This window comes from Falco peregrinus, chromosome 9 (assembly GCF_023634155.1).
Source record: "Falco peregrinus isolate bFalPer1 chromosome 9, bFalPer1.pri, whole genome shotgun sequence".
Taxonomy (NCBI): Eukaryota; Metazoa; Chordata; class Aves; order Falconiformes; family Falconidae; genus Falco; species Falco peregrinus.
Genome location: NC_073729.1, coordinates 1,713,975 through 1,726,442, shown reverse-complemented (window position 1 = coordinate 1,726,442; position 12,468 = coordinate 1,713,975). Strand labels below are relative to the sequence as shown.

At 50.8% G+C, this 12,468-nt stretch overlaps 1 protein-coding gene across 2 annotated transcripts in view; it reads left to right on the top strand.

Annotated features, from left to right (window-relative positions):
* SLC22A18 (solute carrier family 22 member 18) overlaps positions 1-11,022 on the top strand; it is a 59,808-nt gene extending 48,786 nt beyond the window's left edge. The window contains exons 8-10 of one of the 2 annotated variants that reach the window (XM_005237332.4): positions 1,726-1,827; positions 5,561-5,681; positions 10,776-11,022. In XM_005237332.4, coding sequence (XP_005237389.3) covers positions 1,726-1,827; positions 5,561-5,681; positions 10,776-10,963 — 411 coding nt within the window. In that variant the 3' untranslated portion in view covers positions 10,964-11,022. The remainder of the gene's footprint in view (positions 1-1,725; positions 1,828-5,560; positions 5,682-10,775) is intronic. The other variant, XM_027786581.2, reaches the window with a different exon arrangement.
* Positions 11,023-12,468: the final 1,446 nt, after the last annotated feature.

The window sequence follows — 12,468 nt, the reverse complement described above, 5'->3', positions numbered from 1 at the left end:
CCTGGCCAGGCGAGCTGGCAGGAAGGACTGGGAATTTGCAGAAAGTTAATGACATTTCTTCGTTTTAGGAGCCCTCAGCTTGGTGAAGCATTACTCAGCACCTTCTCCACCCACCCACCCCAAGTAGGAGCCGCCAGGGCTGGTATCAGCCTCTTCCTGTGTCCGCAGCAGGGCTTTCGGCCGGGATGACTCAGGTCAGCCCATGCATCATCCCAGCATCACACTGCAGCAGGTCCACCAGTGTCCCTGAGGCCACTTGGCAGGTGACACAACATGGGAGAGACACGCGGGGCCTATGCCACTGTCGCGCAGCAGCCAGGCACACGTGAGCGGAGTTCTCCAACCCTGCCCAAAGGCAGAGACAGGGACGAAAAGGAGGCGAGAAAAGCGTTTGCTGGGAACCAAAATGTCTGCTCAGCACGATGTGCCCTCATGTCAAAAACTGCTTGTGCTCTGAAGCAAAGTGAGGGGTCGAATTTTGATGGTTTCCATTAAGTTCTAGCTTGTTGGAAATATATTCAGTTTGTAGCTACTGTTCTTTATGTCAACTTTATTTCCACTCTATTACTATTTACCTTTTGCTCTTTTGTAAATTTTAGTACCTAAATTGCTTCTTCTGGACTGCTTGTCATAGTTTAATGTTTCCTTTCTTTTTAGTAACTTACTTTCTTATTTTGCACTCATTTCCTTTCAGTTGAGTTTGGGTTTCACCCTTAGGACTAACACAGAAGGTTGACCGTGGGGTAGCATCATTCCAGGTCCAAGCAGAGACCAACATTTTCTCCAGGATGGACTGCCATTGAAACAAAGCCATCCTGCCAAACAAAGCATTTTGAACTAGAGCTCTTCTTTCAAGTCGCAGGGGTTTTTGCTTGGATCAAACAAAACCTTTCCAGGCAGAGAAAACTCAGTAGATTCCTATCTGTCCCTCCCCTGAAATGCAGTCTGTCAGGCTTTGTCTTCGCAGTGATCTCTTCCAGCCTCTGTCCTCTCAAGTCCACTTGGGCCAGCATCACCTGAAGTGTGGGCGATGCTGAACAGAGAAATAAAAAGAGGGAATCTTTGCTCTGCAAAAAAAGCCAAATGCTTCCTCCAATTTACATTTTTTTGTTGCTCCTCTTTCACTCCCCCTCTCCCTCAGCTTTTATTTAAAATCTGTAAAACCAGTTCCCAGTCTCTCATGTCTGTGCATACTGCTAGGACGGGGTATTAGCATCTCCGTCATACTTTTTTCCTGCCTAAAAATGATGAACCACCCAATTGTATATTTATAGTTTAAAATAATGGCAAGAGACAGTACAGGAAAGGAGGCATTTCCTCCTCTGCATATAAATGTACAGTTTGTCTTTAGAAGGACTTGTCAAGAATAAAGACCTTAGTATCTAACAAAACAGTCATGATTTAGTTAGAAAAATTAATCTGTATCTGCAAGTGTCTTTAGAAAGTTTCAGTCACCGCTGGTCGGTAAGCAATGATGGTAAACTGAGGTGTGCACCCTGAGTAAAGACTTCCAGCTGCAGGATGGATCTATCCCTAGGATGCAAAACGCTAAAAACCATGAAACATCTTCACTGTGACAGCGAAGTCCCTTCTTCTTGAGAAAAAAGCAAGGGAATAACCCATTTGCTGCCTTTTATTTGCTTGAAGCATTGTAGCAGTTCTCTTTTCAGTTTGTTTGAATTGTTATAAACTGGGCTTAATGCTGCTTGTGTGCTGCTTTCCCAGGTTGTCCAGTGTCTGGTCATTGGAAAACTCACTAATCACTGCACGGAGATGACCCTGCTCAGGCTCAGCATCTTCATCTTTGCTGGCGTGGGCTTAGGCATGGTAAGACTTGGCATGAAATCATCTGTGGTGCCTTTTAATAATGCAGTGGCATAAGGTCCGTGAGACCTGGCTGCAAGCTCTGTCCCTTGAGATGCCACTGCTGGCTTTGCTGGGTGGTCCTCAGGGGGGATTATCAGCTCTCCTGGGCCTCTGCGTGAACAGAGCCACACTCAGAGTAAGCACTGCACCAAATAACGATAAAGACCTCCATGATTAATAGTTATGGGGATTTAAAAAAGCATTAATCTCGCACAGAAACTCGTAAGTCCCTCCTGAGTCACTAGCTTTGCATAGAAATCCTGCCCTCGGTCTTGTCAGCGACTGCATTTCCTGAGCTACCCAGAAAGTAAATGAAGATTATGGGGTGGGAAACCATTGTGGTTGTACACTGCAGCGAGATGGGGGAGGCTGTGTGCCTTTCTTCTGGGGCATTACTTTTGCCTAATTTCCCCAAGCTGAGAGTGTTTGGGGAAGGAGGTAACAAGGCAATAATTTTGTTCCTCCGTTTTCGGATGAGCGATGTTACCTGTCGCTGGTTGTGACTGCATGGGCGACAGCTGATGCCAATCTCAAACGGTAATTGGAAGGCAGAGTTGGTGTAGGCAGCTCTGTCGGTGATCGTGTTTGCTTGGATAAGCCACGTTCAGGGAACTGATAGCTCAGACCACGGGGACAGAGGAAGGCTGTTCACCAGTCCCCATCAGTGAGCTGGGCCCAAAGGATGGTTGAGGTGTGTCAGCCTTCCAACATTCCCTGCCGTATTTGGCCTCGAGCCTTGCTGCTGGGGTGCTGGTGCTCCCGCCGGCGCGGGTAGGATGGGTGCCGTTCCCACAAATGCACCACAGGGTATTGAGGCTCATGGTTCCCAGCTACACGGATGAGATGAGGCACCTACACACCTTGGCTGATCTGCAGCCAAATTGCAGGTCTGAGGTGAGGCTGGGATGGGAAGATGGATGCAGGCAAAGTGTTGGCTCTGCAGATGGAGTGCCGTCCCCCTCGCTGGGATTTCAGGGCTCATAGAAACACTACCGGGTGGCAGGATGCTCGGGAAGGGTCCCTCCCAGCTGGTGTCTCGTGGTTTTGGCTGGCGTCGATGTGCCCCTTAGCGTGGGACATCTGCACAGGACCTGGTGTTCCCGAGTGTGGCCCAGGAAGGGATTTGAAGGTCTCGCCACTGTTTCTTGGTCATGGGTGGGAGTGATTAGGTAGGACCAAGGCAGGTCTGGCCCATCTGCAGACCTGAGCAACCCCCAGCCAGGTGCAGGGCCAGGTGCTACTGGGACCAGCTCCCCATGCCAAAGCCCAGTCCCACGGGAATCAGGCAGAGAAGCAACATGGAGTAAATGGCTTTTGTGTGCTGAGGACTCACCGAGAGGGAAGGCTGGAGGCTGCTGGTGGTAGGAGAGAAAGCCTCGAAGAAAGTGGAGGGGTACATGGGGCTGCACGGCTTGCAGCGGCTAATGACCCAGTGTGGGGAGGCTCACATCGGCTGCAAGGGGGGGGGGCCAGGAAGGGAAATCATTTCAGGTTGGTAATTACATCAAGCCCAGAGGGCTGTGGACATCCTGACAGCACGGGCTGGGGGACAAGGGTCAGCAGTGACTTCCCATGAGAACTATTCATAGGCAAATGCAGCTGCGATCCCCTTCGCTGGGGACGCCTTATTAAAAAGCACTCTTTCTGAGCGGCTGCCGAGAAAACATCCGTTTCTGGGATGGCTTTCATTCTTGGTGGGGATGAGTGCCATCACAGCGGCAGGCCTCATATGCAGAGATTAACGCGTGAAGCCTTTAATCCTGCACAGCCGCCAGTGGAGAAGCATCCTGCCTGCTGTGCCCTTGCTGCATGTGGCCTCCAAACGAAGCGGATCCCCTCCCGAAAAGGTGGAAGCAAGGGGAAAGCCAAGCTGATAATGAAAGACGCTCTGAAACTCATCTTTGTAAGACCGGGAGGTGGGCTGAGGCATTTTTGGAAGGCTGGCACCAGTGTCAGCAGACAGACAGATAGCAGTGCAGCTGGGAAGAGGCTGCAGGACGTTCCCAGCGATCAGCAACTGGAGAAGGGAAGGGGTGGGCTGGGAGCTTGGCAGTAACACCTGAAAAAGGAGAGGAGGGGAGAGCCGGTGTCTGATCTGCAGATGCAAGCCGGGAGCACGTGGGCTGGGGTGTAGGAGGGCTTGGCGGTTGCGACGGGGAAGTTTTTCCCTTTGTCTGAAGGCGCAGCCGTGCCTTGTCCTGCCTCGCTGCCTGTGTTTCCCAGGCGTTTGCTTTTTGAGCCTGTCTGCTGAAACTCCTGGTTCTGCCTCCCTCACCTGAAAAATGCCTTCAGATCTGCTCAGGTCAAAAAGGCTGCTACCTGCCCAGCAGCTGAGGAGCAGGGCTCTGCCTGGCACGGCCCTTCCCGAGTCCCAGGGCAGCGAGGAGTCCCTGGTTTTACGGGAGACACAGACGTGGCTCTGCTCTTTTCTGCCCACTTGCCTTCAGCCCATGGGGGAATTCATAAAAAGCAGTGGGGGGGGGGGTAAAGCTGTTTTTTCCTATGAGCTCTGCAGTGTTGTCCTGCAATGACATTTGTCCTAGCAAAGAATTATTCTCTCTCCAGCTAAGTGTTTTATGTACCAAATACCTGTTCCTCTATCCTTGTTCTCTGGATCCTTAATCACAAGTGCCTAGATCTTAACCAAAATGTAGGCAAAGAGCCCCTCCGAGGGAGAAACCTGGCTGTGACTCTAGGGGGGAACTAGGAATAAACCTCAGTATTTCCAAGTCATTAGTGAGCAATGTCTCTGGGCTTCTCCATCTTCTGTAGCTGAGAGGCAGGGACCAGATCTTAGGAGAGAAGAGCTCCAGAGAATGAAACTTCTGGCTAAACCAGTGACAGAAATGTTCTCCAGCCACAATAACACACCTTGAGCCACGGGTGAAGGCAGGAGACTTGCAAGAAGGGGGAATTTCCTTTCCGTGCCCCAGAGAAATCCATTCATTTGACCAGCGGGGCTTGTGAATGAGCTGAGAGCTGCTCTAGCCCCACGGCTTAGGGAGCCTCACAGCTTTTGTTTCAGTATTAAACAGCTGGAGGGATGTCTCCACTAAGAATATGTGCAATAACAAAATCATTACTCTCCCTAATTATGCTCGCTAATGTGCACTTACGGCCAGGAGACCTATTCCAGATTACTGAATTCAGTGAATTTATTAGCAGCAGAACAGGATTAGAAATCCCAAAGGTACGGCATTACATAATGCACCACGCTCATTTATTTTGACAAGCTCGGTTTAGTTTTAATTATTTATGATAATGAGCTGAAATGCCTTCTCTAGGCTGTTTTGTATAAGTAATGGAGGCTTCCTGAAGTACACCACATGCATCTGCTGTTCAATGTTTCCTTGGGAGTTGGACAAGAGACAGAAGGTGGGGGGAAGGGTACAGGGACGTCACTAATTCCCAGATGCTAAAAATACCCACAGCAGTGCCAGAGAAACGTGCTGCCAGATTATAGGGTATCATTTGCTACTTGCTCCGCGTGCTCGGAATAATTCACTGCAGACAAATGGTGGGCTATGAAAAACCCTGCAATGGCCAAAGCCACACCGTCAGGTACTGGTTCTGGCTCCCACAATTTACCTAAGTCATGAGTTTGACTCGTGATGTTTTTCTAGGTTGTCTCTTGCCACAAAGTCACCACTTGTGCTCTGTAATGATCCATGGTCCCTTGTGTCCTGTCCCTTAGGCCCTGATGAGGACCGTGTGGCACTACTGCATTGTTGCAGTGCCAATGGTGTTCGCCTTCAGCATACTGGGCACCATCACCGACAGCATCCTCACCAAGGCCGTCCCCTCCTCCGACACTGGTAAGACTCATCAAAATAGAGCAGACTAGTCTTTTCTCATTTTTGAGTCTGTCAGGTGGTCCCCAGCTCACACCACCACTATCAAGCGCCAGGGCATGTTCATGGCAAGCACCCAATTAATTCCCCAGCGGATCAGGCTTGGCAGTTGGGTGTCAGCAGAGCAGGCGAGTGGGGACCAGTGGTGCTAATACACAATGAGCTTGAAAAACACTGAGCAAGCATCCCACAACCCGGTGCTCCTGGTCCTGTGCCGCCTGCTGACATCTGTAGTGGTGGGCACAGTAAGGGAAGGCGCTCCCAAACTCTCCTTTCCATGGAAAGCCAAGGTACGTTAAAAAAAAAAAAACAAACCTGCTTTTCCATTGTGACAGTGACTGAGAGGGCTGAGAGAGCTCGTTCACACCTTTTAACTTGGGGCATCTCAGGAGGGTATTCTGGATCATCCTTTGGAAACATGCTTTGCCTGATGCAGTAATTGCCCCCCTCTCCACATTTTAGCCATGTTTCAGTCAAAGAGTTACTACATTTCTCTGAACAAGGCGGCTGAAATGCAGTGGTGGTCATGCAGAACCTTGTACCTGGGGTTTTAGTTCTGTCAGTGAAGGAAATATGCCTACTTTATTGTCACGGGAGCCTTGCTGGATTTGTCCCGGGATGGAGTTGGGTTAACCTGGTTTGGTGTCTTTTGTGCAAGCTCCTTCAGGGTTTGCTCCCGCAGCTGCATTCACTAGGTAACCGAGAGCCTCTCTGCTTTAGCTGAGCCCTTCTGGGATGCCAGCCTGCACCCTTCATCTTCCCTGAGCTCTCTGAGCAGACAGACACCTCTGCACAGACCCTACCGAGAATGGGAGTTACAGTTTGCACAGCCCATTAGTGAAGTTTATAAAGAACTTTTGAGATGCTTCTGGATGAAGAGCTTTTCTAAATGTCACTTCAGTAGTTTATTTGTAGAGGCTGACCACTGCATCTCCTACAAATGCTGGGAGCCTGTGATCTCTAAGTGCAACACTTCTACCTGGGAGGACCACTTAGTTCCTGGGGAGGCGAGGACTGGGGATGTCTCAGCCCCTCTGCTCGGCCAGGAAGAAAATCTGCTGTTTCATGAGTTGGAGCAATGTTCATGCAAGGAGGGAGAGCTGGGGGGGAAGGGCACCAAGCATCTTTGGGATGTACAGCCAAGCTGGAATTCATCCAGGCTCTTCTCAAAGGGGCTTTGTGAGGAAAACCAGAGCATTGCTTGGCTTTCAAAGCCCGGAGGCAAGCCTCGGTCAGCAAGGAAAATGGGTTTAGTTGCCTCACCCTGCTCCCTGCTTGTGTATCTTGTTAGGTCAGCCCGCGCCTTGCTGGGATGGATGGTCTCTACATGGCAGGGCAGGACAGGACGAAGGCAGCCCGTCGGGTGGTGCAGATGGTCAGGTGGGGGCCATAGGACATTGGGGGAGGCACGGGCTGCCTGGGGCTTTCCGCCCATCCGCCCTGGGTTGGTGCCATGCCGAGTGCTACTACAAATTGCAGAGTTATGACTGGCTTGAAACTGGGCATGTTGAGGAGGGATGCTGCTGGCACAGAAGATCGTGGCACTGGGGGAAAACCTTGTCTCTGCTTCTCCTCCCTGGCCCTCACTTTTCAAACCATGCTTTCTCCTTGCAGTGTTTCCAAGGGAAAAGGCATCTGATGGTTTTGTGCTTGTTTTGGACATACCCAAGCAGAGGCTGGGGCGAAGGCAGGAATGCCTGACGCAGCAGAGCCAGCGAGCTGCCTCTCGGCAGCAGCTGCAGCAGTGACGGCGTGGGTGTCTCGCAGAGAAATGTGGCTATTAAAATGCCTGCCATCCCTCTCTGGCCGTGGGTGGCACCCTGCAGCGGCTGCTCCACCCGTACAGCAGCTAAAGGGCTGCTCCTTCCTGCGTGAGCCCAAGACTGGCTCTGCAAAGTGAGCATTTCGGTGGTGTGTTAGAAATTCCCACTTTTCTAAGAACATGGAAATCTGGCTTTATGAAAAAGCCTCACTGTCGCTGTGTCGGATAACCAGAGCGCTTGCTGAAACAACTTTTAGTTAATGCAAGAAAATCAGACATTGAGAATTTCCCTTTGGAAACCTCACTTTTGAGCCTTGCTGTTCTTTCCTGATATTTTTGCCAGCCTGGAGCCGCTAGAGCCCGTGGAGGTTTTTCTTTGGGCCAGGGAGAGGCTATCTGAGCAGCTGGAGTTTGGGCTGAGCTCGGGTGTCCATCTCATCCCTGGGCTGGAACAGATGGGGCGTTGCAGGAGGATAACCTGTCCGCCCTCGCTAGACACTGAGTCACCCATCCTTGCCTTTTAAATAGGTGCCTCGGAAAGGGAGCAGTGGGACGGAGGATGGCACCATCCCTTCACCCGCTGTCCTGCTTTCAGGACTGATCCAAGGTCACTTTCTACCGAGGCTGATGAGTTTGCCACTTGTTCTTTGCTTATGGCTGGGGCTTTGCACTGAAGCAAAGATAGCGGAAATGATTTAACTTGTTTCCCTTTGATATTTTTTTCTTCCCTCTCCTCATCTTCAAAGGCAGGAAGGGAAAATTCTGCCCTACGTGCATGTGCTGTCCAGCTGGGCGTGCGAGCTGGTGGGAGGGCAGCCCCAAGCCCAGGGGGACTTGCATCCGCACAAGCACTCCTTCAGTCCCTCCCTGAGAATGGAGGTCTTGTTTCTGCGCAGACCCCCTTACCCATGGGGGAGGGAAAGAGGGAGGAAGCCCAGCAGAGCCTGCCTGCTTAACGGGCCCACATTGCATGACTTTATTTGCACATCAGATGCAAAACCTTAGGAGGAGGGCTTGCAGCCAAGCAGGGTTTGGTGCATTGAACCCCTCAGCTTTGCTTGGGCTTTGCTGGTTTGGAGGTGGCTGCTGACAGCAATGACCTAATCATTAAATCAGGCCCCACGTTGCCCTGGGCGTGTGGCTGATCTGGGCCAGCAAAGTCATCTGAGCGAGGCAACAGGATGTGAGCTGGAAATGAGGGCAAGCCAGGGCACCCGGCACTGCGGAGGGTGGGAGGAGGGATGGAGCCGCCTGGCTTGGGGAGCCGCCAGCACTGAAACCTGCAGGAGGAGAGGAGTGCTGGAGCAGGAGGGGAGGATGGGCTTCTGGCTGGGATGGGAAAAAGGGGGAGAAAGCTGGGGAGGGTGAAAAAAGGGCAGGGAAGGCGCGGAAAGTGGGATCGCCGTGATGAAGGTGAGCGTGTGTGTTGGCAGAGCTGCACAAAGCAATGCAGGGATTTTTCTGCTGACATGGTGACTTGTCCCAGTTAAAGGTCTTGCCTTAAACGAGATCCGTCACATGCGCAGCTTTGCAACAGAGTAGGGCCACGCTGCAGAGCTGAGATTTACAATGTCCCAAAGCTCGAGGGTGTCTGACACGAGGGATCTAATTTAAGCCCATTAAACAGAAATTATCTTTCTCAGCAACGTGTTGGAGAAGTGCAGAGGGAGAGCCCAGCCTTTTAAGAGGATGGATTTCTGCTCCAGAAAAAAAAAAAAAAAAAAAAAAAAAAGGAAAGAAGAAAAGTGCCTTCTCAATCATAAGAGCCAGTTTGGCAATTGTATATAGTAATTAGTTTAATTCAAATACCTAGAGGGAAAAAAATAATTGCAAAACCTGCCCAGAAAGTTTGGTGGTTGTGGGATGGTTCCCATTGGCAAAGGGTCAAGACAAGGTCCCACCCATTGCCTTTGTGTTCCCATGCGCGGGAGGAGCGCTCGGCAGCGCTTCCCGGGAGATTTCCCTCTCCACATGGCTACACCCTTGGCTTGGGCTCATTGCACAAGTATTTTAAGCATGCTGATGAAAACCCAGCAGTCACTGGCCGGCATTAGGTGAACACCTGATGCCTCTTCTCTCTTGGAACCAGGGATCATTTCCCCGTGGCTACCCACGTTAAATATCGCACTCAGCTCCACATCTACTTACCTGTGGGACGGCATCCTTCTCATCCTTCCCAGACACTGCTGGCCTTGTGCAGCAATGATGCTTCAACACATATCTTGGTGGAAAACATGCCAACAGCCCAAATAATTCTGCTGATACTAAAAAATTAATAATTGCAAACATCATTTCAGAACAAGGCACAAGTTTCTTGCACATGCTGCCAGCTTTGCCCTTCCTCCCAGTGTTGGGGGGCTAATGATTTTCTGGACAGCCAGGTATTTTCTGCTTCTCTGAGCGTGATAGCTGTCTTGCACAAGGACTGCAGGACAAAGTGTGCACCGGGTGCATGGGGCCCAACTTTGTGTCCCATGGAATGTCCTGGTCATCCACCTGCACGTGGAAAAAAACTGCCTTTGCCAAACTGGAGGTGCTTCCCCATCTGCTGGGTTCCTGTTAACAATGCAAATGGAAGAGCTGCTGGAGGGGGAACCGGCCTAGCCAGGCAAAGGACTCGCATTTCCATCCAAATTGAAATATCCGTTCTTTTTGCAAAGGGGGTGGGGGAGTATCTCAAGGGGGTTCAGTCTTCTTCTGTGGTTTTATTTATTTATGCTTAAAGACGTAGTTAGACCTAAGCCTCTCACTTGTGCTAAGCCCTCAAGAGCTGTTCCTCTGTCCCACACGAAAGAAGAAATGGCAGGAGCAGCTTGGGTGGAACAGGACCCTCTTGGGTAATTATGACGTTGGAAGCATGTGTGTGATTTGCTTGGAAGTCTCACACACGACTGTAGAATTTACCTCTTCATCCCTAACCCCATGCAGTAGGTACCAGCACTGCTGGGTGCAGTGTTCAGAAGCACCTTCTCGGGCCAGAGGCATCCTTGGACCCTGGTGAAGGCAGTGGTGAGCACCAGCTTGCCTTTTGGGCAGCGTTGTGGGAGTCGGGGCTGCTCACTAAAGAGCTGAGCTGGCTCGTGGTGGAAACTAGTCCCCATGCCTCCAGGAGTCCTTAGCCTTAACAAGCCCTAACTGAACCTCTATAAATTAATGCAAGAGATTATTTGAAGTGATTTGCTACTACTTCGGGGGAACCTCATCAGGAACAAAGGGGATCCCACACACCCTTCTCCACTTTTCCATCCCAGGACTTGTTCTTACCCTGATGTCTCTGTGTCTGCCATCTCTCCTAGGTGCCATGCTTGGGATTTGTGCCTCGGTGCAGCCCTTGACACGGACGGTGGGCCCAACCATCGGTGGAATTTTATACAAACAATTTGGAGTCTCCTCCTTTGGCTATTTACAGCTAATTGTCAATATTGGTTTGTTTGTTTACCTTTTAAAGAGTAAAATCCCACTGAGAGAGACGAAAACCCAGTAATTCAGTTGCAAGAAAGTAACCCCCTTTCTCCATCAAAATAAAAATCTTCTTGAATTTGATTTTTTAAATTTATATTTATATATCTAGAGTAAAGGACCAGGTCCATTTGCAAAGGCCTTGGAGCCATGCTGGAGCAACTGGAGGCTGCAGGACCCCAGGAGCTATGGGCTTCCCACCCCCCCACCCCCCCCCACCCCCACCCCACCCCCACCCCACCCCCCCCCCCCCCCCCGCAGCGGTGGCTGTGACTGCAGGCAATAGTCAGATCCTCAGCTGTTGTTAGTCAGCATTCCTGCTTGAATTCACCGAAACTAAGGGGATTAGGAGCCAGTCTCTCCCCTGCTTTGGCCTTTTGTCCCACAGCTCCCCCGCTCCAAATGGTACCACAGAAAACTGGGGTAAAACACAGCTGCTTTTGAGTGTCATTTTGCTGCATTGAATGCATCTCTGGTGTCCTTGTGCTAGAGGGTGATCAAGGCCAAAATTCTGTGGCCGAAGGTTTGCTATATCCACAGCTCTGCCTCTGCATGAGCCTGGCAGATGACAGGGTACAGCAGCATGCGAGGAGGATGCGAAGCCCCGGGGTAGCATGCTGCACTGCCAGTCTCCCTGCTGCTTCCCGAAACAGGGACCAACCCTCCTTCCAGGTTTGGTTGGTTGGGTTTTTTTTCCCCTGTACTGAGTCTGTCTTGCTTTTACTACAGGCTGCTTGTAATTACATACTTTGCGACTTCCTCTAGTACAAAGTCTCCTGCAGGAATCGCATGGTTTGGGAGGCGGAAGTTACCAAATTTGGAGCGTCAGTGGTAAGCACTTTGCCCTGCTGAGCTCACAGTCCTGACTGCCAGGGCAGATCTTGTGCTGCAGCATTGCTCTCGAGGAAGCCCAGGTTAGTTAGTGATAATTGAGCCTCACAAGATAAAACTTCACTACTCTCATTCAAAAAATTAGCTGCTTTTTTCTCCAAGCTTCTTGGTCCAGGTGCTATATAGGGAGGAAGACCACTTCTGTTCTTCCCAGTTAGCCTTTAGAAATGTAACTGGGTCTAGAGGTGGAGCAAGAGGAGAGAGTGAGGAGTTCAGCTTGCATCGCTGCAGAGCTGAGGAATTCCATGGAGCGTCAGCACTGTTATTCCAAAAAATCAAGAATCCAGTTCTCTGCCTTAGCACAGCACTAAGCTACGGGGCTGGGGGGAAGGTGGCATTTTATCGTGGGGAGCTCCTGTGCCTTCTGTGTCTTCCATTACTTGATTATGAGGGCAAGTGCTTCAAAAGGAACGCTTATCCAAGCTGTGGTAGGCTTTTCTGTTTCCACCACTGACCAGACCTGGACCTCAACACGCTTTCCCTCCCTGGCTGGAACGCAGATGGGTTATTTGGGCTTTCTCCACCTCCCACCGCCCGGTCCAGGGCACCAAAGAGCCGAGCTTACCCAGCCTTTTTAAGCCACTACACCACTGCCCGCTCCACAAACATGCATCAACAAAAGTTAACTGCAGCCCAGGG